At 35.9% G+C, this 21,022-nt stretch overlaps 1 protein-coding gene and 1 non-coding gene across 4 annotated transcripts in view; one reads left to right on the forward strand and one right to left on the reverse strand.

Moving 5' to 3' along the window:
• Positions 1 to 21,022, reverse strand: part of Zfr (zinc finger RNA binding protein) — a 66,505-nt gene that overhangs the window by 17,804 nt on the left and 27,679 nt on the right. For all 3 annotated transcript variants that reach the window (XR_005284607.1, XM_038321604.2, XM_038321603.2), the window contains 9 exons: positions 18,352 to 18,599; positions 15,211 to 15,402; positions 14,432 to 14,723; positions 11,888 to 12,084; positions 10,363 to 10,482; positions 8,812 to 8,957; positions 5,068 to 5,230; positions 3,816 to 4,021; positions 2,496 to 2,646 (listed from right to left, as the gene is read on the reverse strand). Coding sequence is in view for 2 of the 3 variants with exons in the window: in XM_038321604.2 (XP_038177532.1) it covers positions 2,496 to 2,646; positions 3,816 to 4,021; positions 5,068 to 5,230; positions 8,812 to 8,957; positions 10,363 to 10,482; positions 11,888 to 12,084; positions 14,432 to 14,723; positions 15,211 to 15,402; positions 18,352 to 18,599 (1,715 nt within the window). In the remaining variant the exon portion in view is untranslated. The remainder of the gene's footprint in view (positions 1 to 2,495; positions 2,647 to 3,815; positions 4,022 to 5,067; positions 5,231 to 8,811; positions 8,958 to 10,362; positions 10,483 to 11,887; positions 12,085 to 14,431; positions 14,724 to 15,210; positions 15,403 to 18,351; positions 18,600 to 21,022) is intronic.
• LOC119810883 lies at positions 6,418 to 6,523 on the forward strand. The gene has a single exon (XR_005284827.1). It is a non-coding gene; the product is annotated as a U6 spliceosomal RNA (small nuclear RNA).

The following is a 21,022-nucleotide window of genomic DNA, read 5'->3' on the forward strand; positions in this document are numbered from 1 at the left end:
CCAGCCCCCTAGATTAACTTTTTAAGTACTTAACAATACTATATAAATGTTAATGACAATGATTAATTTGCTTTATTTTACTTGTTTATGTACACACAGTTAAGAGCAAGTGATCTGCAAAGTAGTTTGTTTTTCATTAACTGTTAATTATTTAGCACTTTTTAATTTCTTTCTTTTTAATTTTTGTTTATTCAAGACAGGGTTTCTCTGTGTAACAGCTCTGGTTGTCTTGAAACTCGCTTCACAGGTTAGGCTTGCCTTGAACTCAGAGATCCACCTGCCTCTGCCTTCCAAGTGCTAGGATTAAAGGCATGTGCCGCCACCACCCAGCACTTCCTTTTTTAAAAAAAGATTTTATGTGCATGAGTGTTTCATTTGCAATATTATCTGCACCACATGCATGCCTGGTGCTTGTGAGGTTAGAGAAAGTGTTGGATTCCCTGGAACTGGAGTTCTGGCTGGTTGTGAGCAGACAAAGGATGTTGGGACTCAAACTGAGGCCCTCTGCAAGAATAATACTCTTAACTACTGACATCTCCAACAGCCCCTCCCTAAAAAACCACTTTGTTCTATACTGTGTTTGCATGTGTGTGATGTGAGTGCATATGGCATACACATACCACGACATGAATGAGTCAGAAGACAATGTTAGGAAATTGTCTCTTTTCTTTCCACAGCTTCTGTGACTCAGACTCCAGACATCAGACTCTGGAGGCAAACATTTTACCCACTGAGCTATATGGATAGCTACTTAAAACAAAACAAAATAAAACAAAACAAAAAAACCCAAAAGTTTCTTTAAGTATAAGTGCCTATTAGCATATCAAGCTATTACTTAAAATTTTTACATTTTGTTTTTTCCCTCCCTAAAGCTTACTGGCCACTGTCATGCCCTACATCACTGTCCCACTCATACGAAAACAGAACTAAGAAGAAATTCAATGCTAATTCTACTGGCTCCTAATATTTGGAAAGATTGATTTTAATTCTGGAAACAATGCTAATATGAAAGAAACCAAACCAAACCAAAACACTAGGTGCCAATGCTACGTTCAATATGGCTTAAATTCAACAGGACATCTCATTGTTCTTTTGTTTTCTATTGCTCTACTCTGGTCAAGTACAATTCTGTATTAGTAATGTAAAATCCAGGAAAATCTCAATCCCTAAATTTTAAATGTCTAATTGATTGTAATGTTTTAGAAGACTGATTGCAAATGACCTCATGCAGCCCAGGTTGGGCTCAAACTCTACAGGTAGTAAACTACAACCCTGACCTGATGATCTTCCTGCCTCCCACTCCCCATGTGTTGGATTACAGCATATTCAACTTCTGAAATCTCATCTTTAGAAAAAGTTATGTTTTTAGAGAACCAAAAAGAGGATGCTCTATCACTTGTACGCTTGTGCACAGATGTCTGATGACAACTCTGTGCAGTCCTCTCCTCCACTGTTATGCTGTTATGTTATGATGCAGCATGTGAGTGATGCTGGCACTCAACTACAACACAGAGAACTTTAGTAAAAATGTCAAAGTTCTCGTGTTGAGGAATGATGAGCTGGGGAATGCTGCTTGGTGGTATAGCACATGTTTAGCATGCATAAGGTCTTGGGTTTATAGCCAATACTCCCCTAGTGGCAGGGATGGGGACATGCTGAGGTTGTTGCTACTAAGACATATGGTAGAGAATTTTTCATTAATCTACTATGTTTAATTATAAATATTTGCGTCATTTATTTGTACTTTATCCCAGGAAAGAGTAGAGAAAAACATGACATATATACTGTCTGAGGTTTCAGACATCTTTTCAAAATACACAGCAACTACTGTATTAATAATAAAGCCAGACAAATTCAAGTAAGATACATTCTTATTATATCAAAAGCATGCATTCAACTAAGAGATTCATAAACTAATAAGTAAATAAGTCAAACTTGCTATATATAAGCTTTTAATTTCTTTACTATTTATTTTTTTAATTTTAATTTTGTTTTAAAAATCATGTCAGTCAAGAAAATGGGTTTTAAAAGGCACTTGCTGCCAAGGCTGATGATCTGACTTGGATTCCTGGAATCCACAGTCGGAGGAGAGAACTGAAGTATATATTGTGTCCTCTGACCACTATACATACACACCATGATGTGTACACACACACTCAATAAAATGGAGAAAATATATTCCTTGCTATGTCTTCTCAGCAGTCCAATTTTGGAAAAACTGGGCATATGCTGAATTTTTCCATTTAAAATAAATTAGTAAGACGGCATCCTGCCAAATTACAAGCAGTGTAAAACCCCTAAAAGATGAAGAAGAAAACTATTTCATCAGTTTGCACAAATAAGGGAAAGGGGAAAAAAGAGTAGCCGATCTCTTCATTATGAAAGCCAAACCAAAAATTAAAAGGCTGGCTGAGGTTTAAATTGATGCACAGGTAGCCCTGCCAAAATCTTCTGATCTGGACAAAGGATAAATTTAACATTTCCATGATACTTACAGCAAGCTGCTTGGGTAGGTTTTCTGCAATACGACTTAATAATGTCTTTGAAGGTTTTTCTGAGCACAGCAAAACAAGGTTGACATTTCTATCTCCTCGGAGGAGTAATCCTTTTGCCAATACTCCCACTCGCAACACCCCTTTCAGAGCTCTGCAGCAAAATCAACTTATATTAAGATATGGTATTTCTCAACAAGAACTACAATTTCCTTCAAGTATAATATTAAACTAGATGATTTTTGCACTAGTGAAATTTTCTTCAAACATACAGGAAAATATAAACTATTTTAAACTATATATCATTTAGATAAACAATATACACTAAAAATAAAACATTAATAGATGGCTTAGTGATTAAGAGTGATTGTTCGTGAGGAACAGAGTGCAAATCTTGATACCCACATAGCAAGCTGTATTTGGCAAAACCTAAATCTTTAGCTCCATGGGCTAGACACCTTCTCCTCCTGGTTTCCAATGCACATATATGCATATACTCACACAGATACAAATAAAAATATTCTTAAAAATCACAAACTGTATCAAGGTCTAAGTTGGCAAAGCGACAACTAAAACAAACTGTCTATCTTACAGAATCTTAAAAGAATAGCACAGGCTGGTTTCAAACTTATAATCCTCTTGCTTCTACTTGCTGTGTTCTAGGTTTTAGCTGGGGGCCCAACCCACAGTTTACTTCTCAAGTTAGAACTGTAAGAGAAACATTAATACAAAAAAATTCCCAAATGGGAAAAAGAAAAATTAGAAAAATAATAAAAATAATAATAAATAAATAAATAATAATAAAAAGATGTTAAAGCTTTGCTAACTTAATGCTTTTGATCAATGTTTTTAAAAGGTACTAAAATATAGACAAAGTGGAGACAAGATGCAACACATAAATAAAAAGAAAAGAGAAGCTTAATATAACTGAAAAGTTATAAGGGCTACTTTGAAACAGATTCAATGTTTTTGTAATAAACATATAATAAATTTTAAAAATCAACAAAAAGCCTGGTGGTGGTAGAAATATATATTAAGCCTTGTAGCTAAAATACAAATATAGTTAATTATGTGTGGACTAACGTCTCCAATTTTTATGTATATGCATATACATATGTAAATGTCTGCAATCAGTTCTGGAGCTGAAGTTACTACTGGTTGTGAGCTGCCTGATGTGAGTACCAGTAACAGAACACAGGCACTCTAGAACTAGAGCAGCAAACATACTCATACTAAGCCATCTTGACAGCCCCTTATCAATCTTATTTATCTTTATAAATATAAAATGCTCATGTAAAGGAAATAAGTAATTTGTAAACTCACCTGTCTTTACCTCCCTCTTTTTTATCATCTCCCTCTTTGTTCTTGTTCTTCTCATGTTCAGACAAACTGTCTGACACGAGTTTTAAAGCACGTTCAGTGATAGAAACAATTTTCTGAACTGCCTGTAACTCTTCTTCAGTTGGATAAATGGTCGCATGCTTTGTCATTACATAGCGATCATCAGATGAGTCAGGGCGGCGTAAGGGCTACAGAGAGAAAAGGTTACTTTTCAGAATAAAAGAAATTCTAATTTTTCAATTCAGATAGTTACTAAGCTTTACAATAAGAAAGTCATTTAAACAAAATTCCACTTAAAATCTACTTTCCTTCTTTTTTTAAAGAAGATTTATTATGTATACAATGTTCTGTCTACAAGCCAGAGGAGGACACCATCTGACATTATAGATGGTTGTGAGTCACCATGTGGTTGCTGGGATTTGCACTCAGGACCTCTGGAAAAGCAGCCAGTGTGCTAAAACTGAGCTATCTCTCCAGACTCCTATTTTCCTTTGCAATAAAATGAAAATGTAAGCATCTCTGTCCCAAACAAACAAAACTGTTATATATAGATACAGATGTGTGTATATTTATTTGTATATATGTATGTATGTACACATACACACCCCCCAAGGGTATGAAATTGCTTCTTAAATTTTGTAGTGCTACACTCAAACTTGAGAAATAGAATACGAAGTTCTCTACTACTGACCCAATCTCCTTGTAAATGTTTTTCAGTGATCTGAAACTCACTTTGTTTTCGGTAATAGTAATAAGTTTGCTCAAATACTGTAATGGCAAATGAGTTACCTCTGACATAAGAATTTTTTTCCAATCTAAGGAAAAATAAAGACAGGAAAGTCTCTTAAATACAAAATATTTAACAAAAATTTTGAGTTGGGTGGTGGTGGCATCTGCCTTTAACGCTATCATCTGGGCGGCAGAGACATGCTGATCTCTGTGAGTTCGAGACTAGCCTGATCTACAGAGTAAGTTCCAGGACAGTCTGTCTTGAACCTCCCCGCTCCCAGAAAACCCCCCCAAAAAGGCAGCTCTGCATCTAGAATTTAGAAAGTATTGAAAATAAAGAGTACAAAGGAAATTTGACTAAGTTCTTATGCATAAAGACATTAGCATTAAGAATTAATCAATTAAGAACTGATGACATTATTACTCAAAATCAGCTCACAAAACATCTTCTAATATTGAAGGAGGATTAAATTCTCATGTCCATGTAAGGAAAGCAGATACTTACTGCGGGACCCTGTGGCTGGGGAGGCATGCCTGGTCGGACTCCCAAAAGACCTAATGGGCCTGGAGGGCCATGAGGATAGCCTCCATCAGGCATTCGGCGGCGATCATCCCAATGATGCTGCTCTTCCTCCATTCTTCTCCAGTACATGTCCTCTTCATAACGTCTGGTGCACAAATGATACATTAAAAACAAAATAATCAGCTTAAGAACTTCCATCAATTAACATAAAAACCTATTTTAAAAAAGTAATCAAGCCAGCAAGACTCAGGGAGTTCCATCCCTGGGACCCAAATGAAAGGAGAGAACAGATGCCCTTTGACCTCTGCTCACATAGTGGCACACATGCTTGTAATCAGACAAACACAAAATGATAAACAAACAAAACAATACTCAAAATAACTCAGTACTATCCTTCCCCCCTTTCTCCAATTTTCACTGTATTTTTTGAGAAGTAAATGGAGTGAAAGAGACAGCAATAAGGTAAGAACAAGACTTCATACCTCAGAACAAAAGTATAACAGAAAACAGTACCTCAGCTTACTCTAATCATTTAAAGTAATGATTGCTAAATCCAAATGCCTATAACCAAAGGAACCTACCTGATAATAAACTGTGTGTGTATGTACATGTGTGTGCATGTGCCATGGTGTCCATGTGCCAAGACAGGGCTTCTCTGTAGCTTTGGAGCCTATCCTAAAACTAGCTCTTGTAGACCATGCTGGCCTCGAACTCACAGAGATCCGCCTGCCTCTGCCTCCCACATGAAGGATTAAAGGCGTGCACCACCACTGCCCGGGCCAAAGGACAACCTTTAATATTGGGTTCCCTCCTTCCATCTTGTTTGAGACAAAGTCTACTTAACATGCCAGACTAGCTTGACCACAACTTCTGGGAATTCTCCAGGTATGTCTCCCATTATAGACATAGGATAGGATTACAGATATGAATCACCAGGTCCAGCTTTATATGGGTTTTGGGGATTCAAACTCAAGCCCTCACCATTTGTAAAATAACCACTTTATGCAAAGCTCCATCTTCTCACCTGAGTTTTTTTTTTTAAACAGCGAAGTTCTCCATTCATGATAAAGCAGTACAAAATAAAGTATTTTTTAGCTATAAAAAAGGAACAATGGTAGCAACCCACACTTTCATCACTGGATAAATACACAGGTAGTACATGGCAGATTATAACAAGTAGAAGACAAATCCTTGGCTAGAGATACCTGTGGTTCCTAGTAAGTATTGCCAAAAGAAATACAGGCTATATTGCCAATGTCACCAGAATAACTGTGAAATCTTCTAACTGTCAATTCAGTAGAAATTACCATATACCCAAGAAAACACTTAAGTGTGCTCGCTTTAGCAGCATATATACTAAAACTGGGACAATACAGAGAAGATAACATGGCACCTGTACAAGTATGACACACAAATTCACAAAACATTCCCTATTAAAAAAAAAAAAAACTTTAATGAATTTAAAAGATGGTTATCTGGTATACAGCCTCTTTACTGTTAACATTTTCAGAATCTATTTCTGTTTTGTCTTGGTCTAGGCTAGTATAATAAATTTGTCTAAAGCAAAAAGAAAAGTGTGTGCATACTGATTGCAATTATAAAAACTACCAATATTTCCAGGTAGTGTGTTTTAAAGTCACCTGAGGACTGGGTAGAATACTCCTCTGTTACTTAAGACTTGAGGAAAAAAAAAAAGAATAAGAAACAAACAAACAAAAAACTAGCTTAAAGTTCAAGAAAATCATGTTAGTCCTGTTGTTTGTTACTGCTAAAAATGTTTACATAATATAAGGGCAGGAATTTTAATTATTGTTTATAAACTCATGCTCAGTATATGAACATATTTCCAAACACCGAGTAGATACTTAAGATAATCATATTTGATATATGAGGCTTAACTATATAATCTAGTCATAGAATTCCCAACACATAACGACATAAATTTAAAGCAAGTTATTTTTACCATATACATAAATTGATGTATTAGCTATCACTGAAACCTAAAGGGAGCACATAATAAAGTATGAGTAAGTAACTTTACAAAAAACATATAGGCTATGTAAACAAATACTCATACATAATACAAAGATAATAAATCTTTAAGAAAAGTTTAGCTTGGGTGTGTACACCTGTAATATCAGTATTGGGAGGAGATTACTGGGATTTGCTGCCCACCAAGTGTAGTCTTTGGTTCCATCAGTTTTGCCTTGAAGAAGTAAGTCAGGGAGTAAAAGGGCAGGGCACTTAATGTCCTACTCTGGGCCTCTGCATGCATGTGCATCAACACACATACTGCACACACATATCTTCCTATAACACACACTCATACCCAAACATCTTTGTAAACATGCATAATAACAACAACAACAACAAAAAAAGACACAAAAGATCACTGTATAAGCCAATCATATAAAACTGATTTTCCTTATGAAATCTATAGAATTTATAAAGATGGAAAGGAGATTAGTGACTCCATGGTACTGAGATGGGACAGTAAACATGCAAGACAAACTGGGAGTGATTGTTAATGTGGCTGTGAAAAAAAAAATTATTTTTTTAGGAGTAGTAAAATATCCCAAAACTGATGGTGCTTGTTTTACAATTCTTTGTTACAACAAAAATCTTACAATTAAATTATACAGTTTAAATATTTAAATATAAGGTTTTTATTGGTTCTAAACAGAAGCATCTATCAAAAAGTATCACATTTCTTCAGGAGCTACATTTTTTTTTAAAACTTTATTTTAAATTATACATGTTTGTCTGTGTTAAGAAAATGTGCACATGTGAGTTCAGGATACCCTAGAGCCAACGTTAGAGACAGGTACCTGAAGTGCTGGAAACTGAACTTAGTGTCATCTGCAAGAGGGGCATGTGTTCTTGACCCCTGAGCCACCTCTACAACCCCCAATTTATTAATATATTTAATATATATAATACCATTTACCACTTTTCTCATGGATCCTTGACTGGGCTGTGAGGCAATATTATATAGGCCCTACATTGTATGGTTGCCAGACTTTTAGGCCAGCTAGTACCTGACCACACAGGAGGTGGTCACCTAGCCTTTTAGACAAGATGGTGCCATCATAAACGAAAGATCAGGATATGCTAATATCGTTTTGCTCCTTTCTTTGTAATTATGGAGATCGCCTGGGAAGAGGTGTTATTCCAGGCTACATGACAGAGCAGCCATAGTTGCAAACATGACTTTAGTGCTGATTACCTAGGAAACAGAATGCTAATAAATTTCCCCCTCAGTTTGTTTTTGTATAAAAGCTGTTTGGAGAATAAACGTGGGGGAATTTTCAGGATGTGAACTCAGGATTTCATGAGGGATCCCTGAGAATCTCCCTCCCGATAAAGCCATGTGAGATGTGTCTTTATTCCCACGCCTCTCCTCTGCCCCCCTCCCCAAATTTATGGTCTGGGCTGGCACCAGACCCCGACCCTGGGCTTGAACTTTGACTGGCCTTGAAATCGCATGCCTTTGCTGGGATTGAAAATGTGAGCCACCACAAAATCCTTCATACCAAGGTAACAATCAAACTAAGTACAGTATGCTAAACATTCTAATGTTTATCTTTTTTGATTTGGATCTTAGTGAACACTGGAAGTACATCAAATAAATCTGAATATGGAAATTATACACAGAATAGGTTTTTTTTTTGTCTTTAAGGCAGAAGAACCACTTAATGCCATAAAATTTAAAGTTAAAAACACTACCTCATTTCCATCCTCCAGCGTTCCTCCTCTTCTCGTCTCCGCCAATATTCCTCCTTCTGCATTTGCTTTCTCATTTTCTCTTCTTGAATCTTTCTTGCTCGAATACTGGGCTTCACTTCTACTTGCAAATCTGGATTTACTTTTTTCTATTAATTCCAAGGAAACATTTTTAAAAAAGGAGCGGACCCCTTCAACAAACTAAATTTACTAAATGCAATTTATTTTCGTATTTATTGTCTGTGTGCACATATGCATCCATATGTGTAACAATGCATGTGTGGAGATCAGAGGATATTGTATGAGTTCTCTCCTCCTACCATGTTGATTCCAGGAATCAAATTCAGGTTATACAGGTGCCAAGTGCCTTACCTGCTTAAAACCATTTTAAAGTACACAATTTCACAGTCTTTCATCAGAGGTTTATTTATAAATTTCATGTAGCAAAGGTATATATTGGTTTCTTGTTCTCATTTGTGAAAAAGGGTTGCCTTCAAACTAAATTTGTAATGGTATTGTCCTTGAACTGATGAACTCTTTCATCTGCCTCTATCCAAGTGAAATGTTGAGATTACAGCCATGTGCTACTACACCCAGTTTATCTAGTGCTGGGTATCCAACTTTGGACTGTGTCAACTTAACACTCTACCAACTGAGCTATTCCCAGTCCTTGGTGCCAGAATACTGTTACAATTTCCTACTGAAGTGTACAATTAGGTTGAATCAGAAAAATCTTTTCACACAAAACTAATGCTCCATAAAAATCCCTCTGCTAGCATGTTCATTTCTTACTTAATTTAGCTGAAGCCAAACATGAGTGAACACGGCCTGGGTATATGGACTCACGTTACCATGAATGGCATATTCCCATCCCAGCTGTAAAACAAAACCACACATCTACTCGACCAGTCCAGGATTCTTTTCTTTTTTCTTTTTTTTTTTTTTTTTTAGCAACTTTTCAGATGTGAAGGTAGGTTATGATGAATTTCTAGTATAAAATAAATGAAGAGATTTTCCAGCACTATCTACAAATTAATTTTATCAACATAAAGAAGGTAGGTGAAGTTATACTCTGTAGACTCAATGTGAAACTATTATTATACAACTTCTTGACCCAAGCAATATTTTAATTTTGCTGGATTCTTCTTTAGCTAGTTACTACAAATATGAAGAACAGGGCTACTATTATTACTTAAGTATAACTAATAAAATAAATATCTGATTCTCTCAAATTGAATGTATCATTAGGATATGCTAATTTCAGAAGGGAAGGTCTAGTTGTTTTACAAAAGGACAAGTAAGGGCTGGAGAGACAACTGGCTCAGAGGCTAAGAGCACTGGCTGCTCTTCCAGAAGATCTTGGTTTGATTCCCAGCACAAAATATTCCCATCTACAACTCCAAATCCAGGAGAACGAATGCCTTTTCTTCTGACCTCTCTGGGCCAACAGTCAAACACGACTCAATGACATACATGCAAGTAAAATACCCACGTGCAATAAAAATATGTTAACAAAAATCTTGAAAGGACAACAGCGCAGTAATATTTCCTTACTTTATACTGAAGTCGATGTCTCCGCCCTTTTAAGTGCATCTCTTTAGCATTGGGGTCATTAAAGCTGCATTCACATAACTTACAATGGAAGCGAATGACTTTTCCCTCATCGTTTCGTACCTTGGTGTGAAAAAATAGAATCTCTGATCATGTTGGGAGCAAGCAGAATTTGAAGTGGGGTAAAAAAATCTATAATTTTTCATTTCTGTATTTTCAATTTATTTATACTGTTTTACAAGACGGAGTCTCAAGAAGCTAAGAATAGCCTTTAACTGCTGATTCCCCTGCCTTCCCAATACTGGTGTGCACCAACATGCTGATCTAATGTTGAAATTTATTTTTAATCCCAACCTCCATCCCCTATTCAATACAGAGTTTCACTATTGTAGCCTTGGTTAACTTGGAATTCTTCTATATGAACTAGCCTGACCTTGAACTCATAGAGATCCACCAGTCTCTGCCTCCCCTCGCAGGCACATGTGGGCAATGTGCCAGCTTTAACATTACTGAAGATAATGACCATTCACTTCCTCCCATCAATCACTCAGCAAATGCCAACAAATCTACAAGGAGTGGCACGCCTCCACGAGGCCCTGCACCATCCATGACTGAATGTTTAAAGGCTCCGTATTAAGGTGATCCTGTATGGGTCAACCATGCTTTCCAAATTTAGCTAGATGTCTTAAATTTACCAGTTACTGACTACCTGCTTCTTCAAAATGAGGATGATTAAAAAAAAAAAAACCAATTTTGCTATACAATCTTCTCAAAGCTCAAGACTTTGATGATGCATACAAAAGTCAAGATGCAATTTTTTATAACTGCACAGTGAGAAAAACAGACTGAGATAATACTATTAAGTAGAAATTGTGCTATTAAGGCTGGATTTGAATTAAACTGTCTAAAGATTAGACTTAATTAACCTAAAACATTAAAAATAAAAGTGACTGAACACAATTTAAAAGGTAATCAAATCTTGCCTTTATAAGATATATTAGTCATTTATAATTACTTAAGTTAAATATCCTAGCTGTATACCTTATTAACAGTCAACATATTATGTAATCTCTTGAAAAAGAAACAGAATAAGGATAAAGTTACCCAAACATTACTACATATCACTCACTCAGTTTACCTAATTGTCACAACTTTATTGGGTAAACATCCTGTTATAAACATACACCAGAGCTTGGAAACTTATCCACACTTTCCAAAGGAGTGAAAGCAAACTGTAGTGTTACACTACACCACTGCACGATCTGTTAACGGCAACTATTTATTCAAGCCTCTGTGAGTTTCCTTTGTTCCTCTAATTACTGTACTCACCTTACCTGTAAAACAGGAATTGTTCTAATGTCCAAATGAATAATACCCATTAAATCAGCAACCTTAATTTTGTAAGTAACTGAAATCTAAACTACAACTGGCTACAGCTTGATTGTACACATAAAGTGTGATTATAACAGAGTGACACTTTTTTTTCCTTTTGCCCAATTTCAGAGCAATGGTTTTCTCAAATCAATACCTCTTCTACATAATCATGTCCCACGGGTTGCACATCACTCTGCAAAGCAGCAAGGGATGCAGGTGTGACTGGTTCTGATACTGCATCTTGCTTTACTTCTGGAATCTGCACAGCAGAGGCAGCAGGAGTACTTTTAACACCTTCAGTTCCTTTTAAGTCTTCAGTTTTATTTCCTGTTGACTGCAACTTATTACCACCTAGAAAAGCAAAATATTACAGTAATTTTATTTTTGTATAAATGTGTAAACCTGTTAAGATGAAAACAAATTTATCTTTACTACTGCTGGCTGAACTTTATGCAGAATAGATTAGAATTTTTTTAAAAAAAACCTATACATTACATCACTTTTTTAAAAAAAATCTCATTAATGAGCCACATTTTCAAATTTTTCCCTTCTCCATCTCACAACATACACCCGTACCACAAACCCTATCTTGGTTTTCCTAACATTTAGCATCCAAACTGAACAAAAGGAACCTGAAAACAAAGGGTTTAAATATAATACATGCCTGTGTTGAGTTGCCTAAGCTGCAAATAAGAAATATTTACCTACCCCCCTTGGCGGTTTTTCTTCTTATTTGCTCTTTTCTTTGCATATCTCTGAGAAGGGGGTTCTCAAGCTGTAGACAAGCCAGATCTGCAATCAACTATGTAGGCGAGGTTGGCCTCAACATTCTGGCAGTTCTCTCTCTCTACCTTCCAAATGCTGGAATTTTAGGCATGCGTCACCATAGTGGATTTTATGTGGGGACAGGGATTGAACCCAGGGCTTTGTGCATGCTAGGTTCAGCCCATGTGGGTCATAACCACATGTAAAGATCAGAGGAAAAACCTGAAGGAGTCAATTTTCTCCTACCACATCGAAACCAGGGATTGAACTGGAGTCATCATCAGGTTTGACAAGTACCTTGTACCCACCACGATCTTTCCCGCCAAGATTTGTTTTTATTCTAAATTGTAAGTGTGAATAATCTCAAAAAGGAAAACTACAAATCACTGCTTTTATTTTAATCAATTAAATTTAACATTTTACTCAAGAGAAAAGCATACTGTCAATGATCTACTCTTAAACTGCCTTCAAATGTATTTTAAGAACTAGCCACAGAAATAAGACAATTATACAAATATTGGAAACTGTCAAAGAACTTCAGTAAAATTTTATTAAAAAGTATAGGATAAGGTAATTGTGACTAAGCTGTTCACAATTTAAAGGAAGAGATAATATCCTGTGCTAGTAGGCATTAAGTATCGTAGGAATGAAGCAGAACAGAGTCACAAGTCTTTAGTTCTTCCAGTAAGAAATGACTTCCCCAAGGATATACCATGTGAACTGGGCTTTGAGAGAAGATTAAAAAGAATAAAACAGCCAAGAAGACAGCAGAGAATATTGTCTAACCAGGAAGCACAGCATGTATTAAAGTATAGAAACATGGACCTAAAGACTGCAGTAAACTGAAGAAAGTAATTTAGTAATCAACTACTCCCCCAGGTAAAGGCAACATGAAGGTAAGAAGGTAGAAGTCAATTATGAAAGCTTTTATGTGGTAGGTGACATTTATAAAGGCCAATGAAGATTTTAAGAGATGACAGAGTTTGATATGTTTTCAAAAAGTAACAAGAACATAGAGATTATGACGAAGAGATTAGATGAAAGAAATTGAGCTCTAAAGATGAAATTAAATGTCTAAAAAACAAGTCCTAACAATGAAAAGCCTTTCTACCATAGAAACATTGCATAGATGATAGGGAAGAAACAGCCGGCAATTAGTAAGAAATATTAGTGAAGCTTTTCCTTTAAAAAAAAAAAGGTAAGTCAACTTTATGACTATTTTTTAGTATTTGTGTGATGGGACACAATGGGAAGGGAATTTCTATTGGATAACCAAGCAAGCAACCAAAATGATTCTCAAACACAGGTGGGATTTTAAATTTCCCAGATTTTATAGTTGCATACACTAGAATGCATAAAATCATCTAGGAATATGCTACATAGAAATGAGACACAGATCCATAATCTTAGGAATAATCTCATTTAACATACATATAGGTACAGAATAAAAAAAATCAAAAAAAACGATGGGTGGACATACATGCTAGAAACTAAGATGCATCTTATGTTTTACAGTATAGCAGTTGATTGTGTCAAGTCTAAGTTAAGGTAGTCAATTTCAATGAAATTAAAAACACCACAGAAATTGGTAGGGGCTGTTTTTCTATTCTTTGTTTTTTTTTTTAAACTGTTTTTGAAACACTGTTTCTCTTATTAACAGTTGGCCTCCTAGAACCAAACTTAGGCTAGCAGCAAGTTACTCAGCCTCCTGTGTGACTTTAAGTAGTTAGGTACCTGGTGAGTCCTTCAATAGCTTTCAGAAAAGGATAGCGGACTGTGGACTTTTAGGAAGTACAGAAGCAGAGAGAACAGAGGCTACGTAGTAGTACAGTGTTTGCCTGGCTCTGGGTTCAATACCCAGCAACACAATGGAAAAGAAAAACCACTCTGACAGAGTTAGAAGGGACACAAAGAATCAATCTTTAGTACTTGCCAACAAAGTTTATTTTGGGTGTAGATGTTTTCTTGGCAGCCATATTGGTAGATACCGCTGACACTTTAGTGTTGGATGTGCTATTAAGAGACGAGTTTCCTGGAGCTGAAAGACCTTTCACTGAAGAAGTTGCAATTGATGACGTATTCAGAGTACAATTGCTTGCGCCAATACTTGAAGGAGAGGCAGTTGGTTTTGAAGCAGATACAGCTGTTGAAGAAGTAGCTTGGCTAACAACATTTGGTTCCGTTGAAGGAATAGGTTTACCAAGTTTTGTGTGTAATTTAACCACCTACAAAACAAAAAAGCACACCTGTCAGGAAACTCAAATGTGTTCATTTTTAAAAAAATTTGTCTGAGTGAGACTATAATATAAAAATCAAAACTGCAATTTTCTTTCAATTATGGTTTTACAGACAAAACCTCGTGTTTTTTTTTTTTTTTTTTAAACAAAATCTCTGTGAAACAGATAAGGGTCCGTAGTTTACTGATGAAAGGATTTGTCTATAAGTAAATCAGTCTGTAGTTAAGAAAGACAAATGCTTTAGTCTCAAATCGTGAAGTGGTTTAATTCAATTTAAAGGTCTCTAGTGTTTCTTTTAAGCAACGACTGTTTGATGTTACCTTGATGTATATTAACATATAAGCAAGGTTTATGATATACTCAAAGGTTTCAAAAATTTAAGTCATCTTTTTTCAAATCCCTGTTGAAAAAGTGAAATAAGTAGAGTAAGACATAAGGCTGTGTGTGTGAGTGGGAGGGGGACCAAAACACCTACTTTCTGATGCTTAGCACCACGAATGTGGGCAGCATATGCATCTGCTCCTGTACAAGACACATCACAGAGCTCGCAACGTAGCTGATTTTGTGTCCCACGAGTTGAGTTGTTGCTGCTGCTGGTATTTTGAGAGGCTTTCAATGCGGCTTCTTTTTTTTTATGTTTCTGTCCTTCTAAGTGCTCTTTATAAGTCTGTTTTGAACAAAAAGTACAAATTTTCTTTCTATAACATTCTATTCAACTTTCAGATCTCTAACACTCATTTAAAAATGGGATTATAAACTGCCTTTAATCTTAGTACTCAGGAGGCAGAACAGAACTGCATTGAGTTTGAGGCCAGCTTGGTCTACATGGTGAGTTCCAGGCCAGCACAGTTACATGGTGAGACCCTGTCTCAAACAAAACCAAACAAAAACCAAATAAACAAACAAAAAGCCAAACAGATCCCCAAAGCAACAACAAAAAGAGACTGTGGTAAAGGTGTGGTGGTGCAGACCTGTAATCTAAGTACTAAGCAGGCTGAAGAAGAGGATCATTGAGTTTAAGGCTGTCCTGAGCTATGTAACAATACACTGTCCCCCCCCCCCCCCCCAAAAAAAAGAGATTCTGTACATATGATCTGTGGTTCTCTGAAGCTTATTTAATAAAAATAATTTGCTATTTGGGTACTAAGGACTGAATTCAGGGACTGAAGTAAGCCAGACATGCATTCTACTACTGAACTACAAATCCAACCTCCTGAGAACAGGATGCATACATGTTAGTGAGTACGTGTATTCTCAGGGAGAACACAGGACAAGCACTATCTAGGTTTCTGCTTTACAAGAGGTGCTTACCACTGAGACCACCCACGGAGTGTCATAATCTGTCTATTTCTGCTTTCTGAACCATAGTATAAGCTCAGGCCACATCAGGCAATTTTTTTTCTTTTACACATGACTTCTGGGGATCGAACTTATAGTTGCAGGCTTACAAAGCCAATAAATACTTTGCTAACTGAACTATTTCCTTATTCCTTACCCAATAGGTTGAATTACAAAGCACTTTCATGTACAGTTAAAATATAAGATAAACTGCTTGTAGTTTCAAGAACTTGTATCTTTTAATACTTATGTATAACATTGGGCAAAAAGAAAAAAAAGGATAGCAAACATTCCACAAAAAAACTAAAATGAGGGGAAACTGTACTTATGTTATTAGGAGGGAAGAAACCAATAACTATATAATAAAAATTGTTTATAAAAGGCATATTTAAAAATTTAATTTTGAAACTCTGAATGCACTGACATGTAACCTTCATTAGAATCTATAGGTAAATATATTGCATAAAAACATATACTATGAGTACATACATTTTAATACTCTAAGGGTTAGCAATTCAGAAAACACAAAAAATTAAAAATATTCCGGAATTATATATTAAAAACATAACTAATCCAATAAAAAGTATATATATAAGTCAAGCATAGTGGCTCAATTAGAAAGTACAAGCCAAGTACAGTGGCTCACGCCTTTAATCCCAGCACTTGGGAGGCAGAGGCAGGTAGATCTCATTGAGTCTCAGGACAGTATGGTCTACACAGGGAGGGTGGTACATAGAGAGACCATGTCTTTCAAAAATAAAATAAAATTACTACCCCTAAACAAAGCATATACTGGTGGAATATAGTTAGAAAAAGAGAAATAATATGAAGAGTCTAATTTGATCTACTCTCCCCCAAAATGCTTTCTATATATGCTAAGCTGCTGGTGTAAAATTTTTTAAAATCTAAAAATCATTTATGCCTGGTACCCTCAGAAGCAACATATCCCCTGGAACTGTAATTATGGATGAGTAGTTATGTGAGCCAGAACACATGAGCTGGAAACCCAGCCCAGATCCTCCCCATGATCAAGTGCTCTTAACCATGGAGCCATCCTTCTAGCCAACACTTACATAAATTTTTATATAAAAACATTTTATTTTTAAGAAGATAAACTTTGCAATGAAGGCCAGGCTGGCCTTGAATTTTTAATCTTCCTACTTCTGTTGTTGGGATTACAGGTGTGTAACCCCTATACTTGACAAAAAATGGACTCTGTCATAGTCAAAACAAGTAAGGTTTAGGAAGGGGTGACTCATTAGCAGACCATGCTTGAATCACAGATTTTAAGGTGTAGATGGCAGGATTATAACAAAAACAAACGAAAATAAAGGACTCACATTCTTCATAGGTTCATTTTTTTTTAAGCTACTAGAGGGAGACAGGGCCTTTAACCCAGGCTGGCTTCATACAGACTACACAGCCAAGGATGACAATGAACTTCCATTCTTTTGCATCTACCTCTCAGTACTGGGATTACAGGTGTGCAGCAACTACCATGTTTGGTCTATGCAGTTGTGGGGATTTTAGTCTATGGGTCTGTTCATAGGCCAGTATTTTACCAAATGAGATACATCCCCAGCACCATAGTTCAACTTCCTTATACCTTTCTAACTTCCAAGTTCCCAGTCCCCTCATGGACAAAATTACAGATGTTACAATCTATAAAGCATGTATAAAACAGTCTCATAAGGAATACAATCTTTAAACTTATAGGTTAATTTGAATAAAAACTTTTAGTTTTATATAAAAAGCAAAGGAGGCTTCCTAAAAAGGATGGTGTGAGGGAATTAGTTTTCTTCATTTTTCTTACATTTACAAGCACTTTTACAGTTTTCTTGATTATCACACCTTTGTGTTACAATACTATTTCTAAAGAAATGTTTAGTGAAATACAGCCATCTCTCAGTGTTGTAGGAAACTGTTTACCAAATCAAAGCATGCTCAATTCTTTAAATAAAACAACAAAGTTATCTGCACACAATCTATGTATTTTACTATGTATACACATTAAGATCCCTAGATTATTTATAATGCCTGTTGTAAATCCCGAGTAAAGATTGATTGCATGGTTTAGGAAATAATGAAAAGGAAAAATGCAGGCATTCTACACTGATACAGTCTTCCACATGCATATTTTTGACCTATGGGTGAATCGTTGGATGTAGAATACACAGTTATGTGAATGTGCTTTGTAGGTACAGGAGTTAGAACATCAACCCTACTTAACTATGAAAAATAACCACCAAGACTCATGGTAAATACACAATATAAGTACCTGTGGTCCAGCACAGCTGATCTTACAAACATCACAATAGTGAATCTGGGGTGGTTTGGGAGGCTGTTTTGGTTTCAGTTGTTTATTTTGGAATGGTGTTTTTTTAGTAAAGGTGGTCCCTGTCCAGGCAGCTGTTGCTGCAGCAGCAGCAGCTGCTGCTGCTGCTTGCTTCTGTTGCTGTTGCTGCTGTTGGTAGTAGGAAGACGCAGCTGAATATACGGCTGCTTCATAACCTGAATAAGATGTACCTTACAAATAAAACGAAACAAAGATTATGTTATATGATTATAAAAGGACAAGTTAAATGTCAATTATTAATTTAAATTCAATAAACGCTGACAAAAGGTAGACTTATACGTGCATATTTACAATATGTATATATCTATTCTCAGGAAATCTCCCCCAACATAAAACTTACCAGTTTTCTACACCATCACTAAAATATTTACTTGACACAGATGTTATGAAGGTGTAAGAAAAGTGTAATATTTAGTCCTTCACTTAAAAGATGCTTACTGTATGCTCAACGGAAGGAATGTGTTTGACAAATGTGTGTACAGAAACCTCTGCCCCTCTGAACATATTTTACAAAGCAATGGACTTGAAGAATCACAAGTAGGAAAAATTCAAAAGTACTTCATAAGTTAAGATTTAGAGATGGAGAGATGGCTCAGCCCTTAAAGGTTAGGCTCACAACCAAAACTAAGATATGAAAAATTAAGAGAATAACAGGTAAAAAGAAAATTATATATATCACCAAGATTTTAAGTTCCAGTCATCAACTTATGGTTTGTACAAATGGTACAGCAAGAAACAAACAAGCTAGTTTGGGATGCAAGATAATAAAGCTTAGAAAAAGAACAAGTTACAAGACCACAGAACTAAGAACCAATAGGGTTCTTTCTTCCAAAACCTTTATGAAAGCAGCAAGGTACTTTCTGGTTTAATGTACACAGTTAGTCAATTTACACTGTTGGGAATCTATACTGAATAAACATTTTATGTTAACGATTGTCCCATAAACACTGATGTTCAGTGACGTGCTGGCTTTAAAATTTGTAGAGTTTGACGTTTTTTATTTTCCTGAACTCCGCTGCAGTGCCTATTCACCATACTCCAAGTCAGCTCCTTAAGCTCCTTAAAAGAATGTAATAAATAGGTGGGCAAGAAGAGAAGGAAAACCAAGATGGCAGAACAGCACAAAACTGAAGAGAACTAGGACTGGAATTATTGCATGGCAGTAGACAACACAAGGACATAGATTCAATCCTTAGTACAGAAAGAGAGAGAGTATGGGGAACAGGATAGGTGAAAAGAATGTGCATGAATGTTTAACTTTTTGTTCTTAAAAGCTAATCTAATATAATCAAATGACTTCTGACCTACTTACTGCAACACATCTACACACACAGAAGAAAAGATGAGTTGGAAGATGAAGCCAAGATGTATGAGTAATGAGAATCATAAGAATCTCAAAACTGACAAAGCTAACAACAATAAAAAAGTTAAGTAACTTTTTGAGAAAAGTATTTTTGAATTTTATGATTATAAGATGCTTATAAAATGTCAAGATAGGAAAATGTGATAGAAGAAAACACCCAAAAGACGGAAAAGGTAGATATACTAGTAATGACTATGATAGAGAACTCTTGGTGTGACTGGTTTTAAGAACAATTCTATACTTCAATGAACTTTATTAGGCATCCTATTAATATTAGCCTCTATTTAACAAACCAAAACAGAAATACAAACTAAAATAAACAAAAAACACCAAATTAACTTCAAACCAATATAATCAAAGAACACCTGCCAAATGCTTTCAAATTTAGACAGAACCACAGTTTAAATTTCACTGTAAAAAAAAGAAAAACAAAAAACAAAACAAAACAAAAGAATCCCACAATAAAGCTAGCAAGATTGCTAATCGTGCCTGATAACCTGAGTTCAATTCCTGGAAGACAGGGAAGGAGAGAACCACTCCTAAATGCTTTCCTCTGACTTCCACATGTAGCAAAAGTGTACCTGTGAATACCTATATGGAACCATGCGCATGCGAGTGCACAACCCCACACCCCCCTCTCAAAAACCAAACCAAACCAAACCAAACCAAACCAAACCAAACCAAACCACCACCACCACCACCACCACCACCAAAAAAAAAAAACCCCAAAACACCCCCTCACACACAAGGAACCCATGCAACCTGTCTAAAACCAATACAGAGAGCTGGCAATTATGGTGATATATGCATGGAGTCTCATCTACTTAAGAAGCTGAGGCAGGAATAACATTTGAGCCCTGGAGCTCCGGACAGTCTGGGCAATATAATTAGAAAACTTAGGGAATACATACACACACACACACACACACACACACACAAAGCTACTTTTACTATTATTAATTAAAACCAAGATTCTCTTATAAAATTATGTTTTAAAATCAATATTGGAACAGAGGGCTTCACATCTGGTAGACTGATCTTTTAAACGAAATCTACAAAATTGAAACTTAGTTGACCATATGTATCTTTGGTGTGTATGTGTATTTAAATTTGGGGATGCACTATATGGAAGGCAGTGTGCCAGATACAGGGAAGTTTTAGAAGACACACATGCATACACACAATTTAAAATATATATATTTTTAAGTTTACAGCGTGGTGGCAAGCATC

The sequence above is a fragment of the Arvicola amphibius genome, chromosome 3 (assembly GCF_903992535.2).
Source record: "Arvicola amphibius chromosome 3, mArvAmp1.2, whole genome shotgun sequence".
Taxonomy (NCBI): Eukaryota; Metazoa; Chordata; class Mammalia; order Rodentia; family Cricetidae; genus Arvicola; species Arvicola amphibius.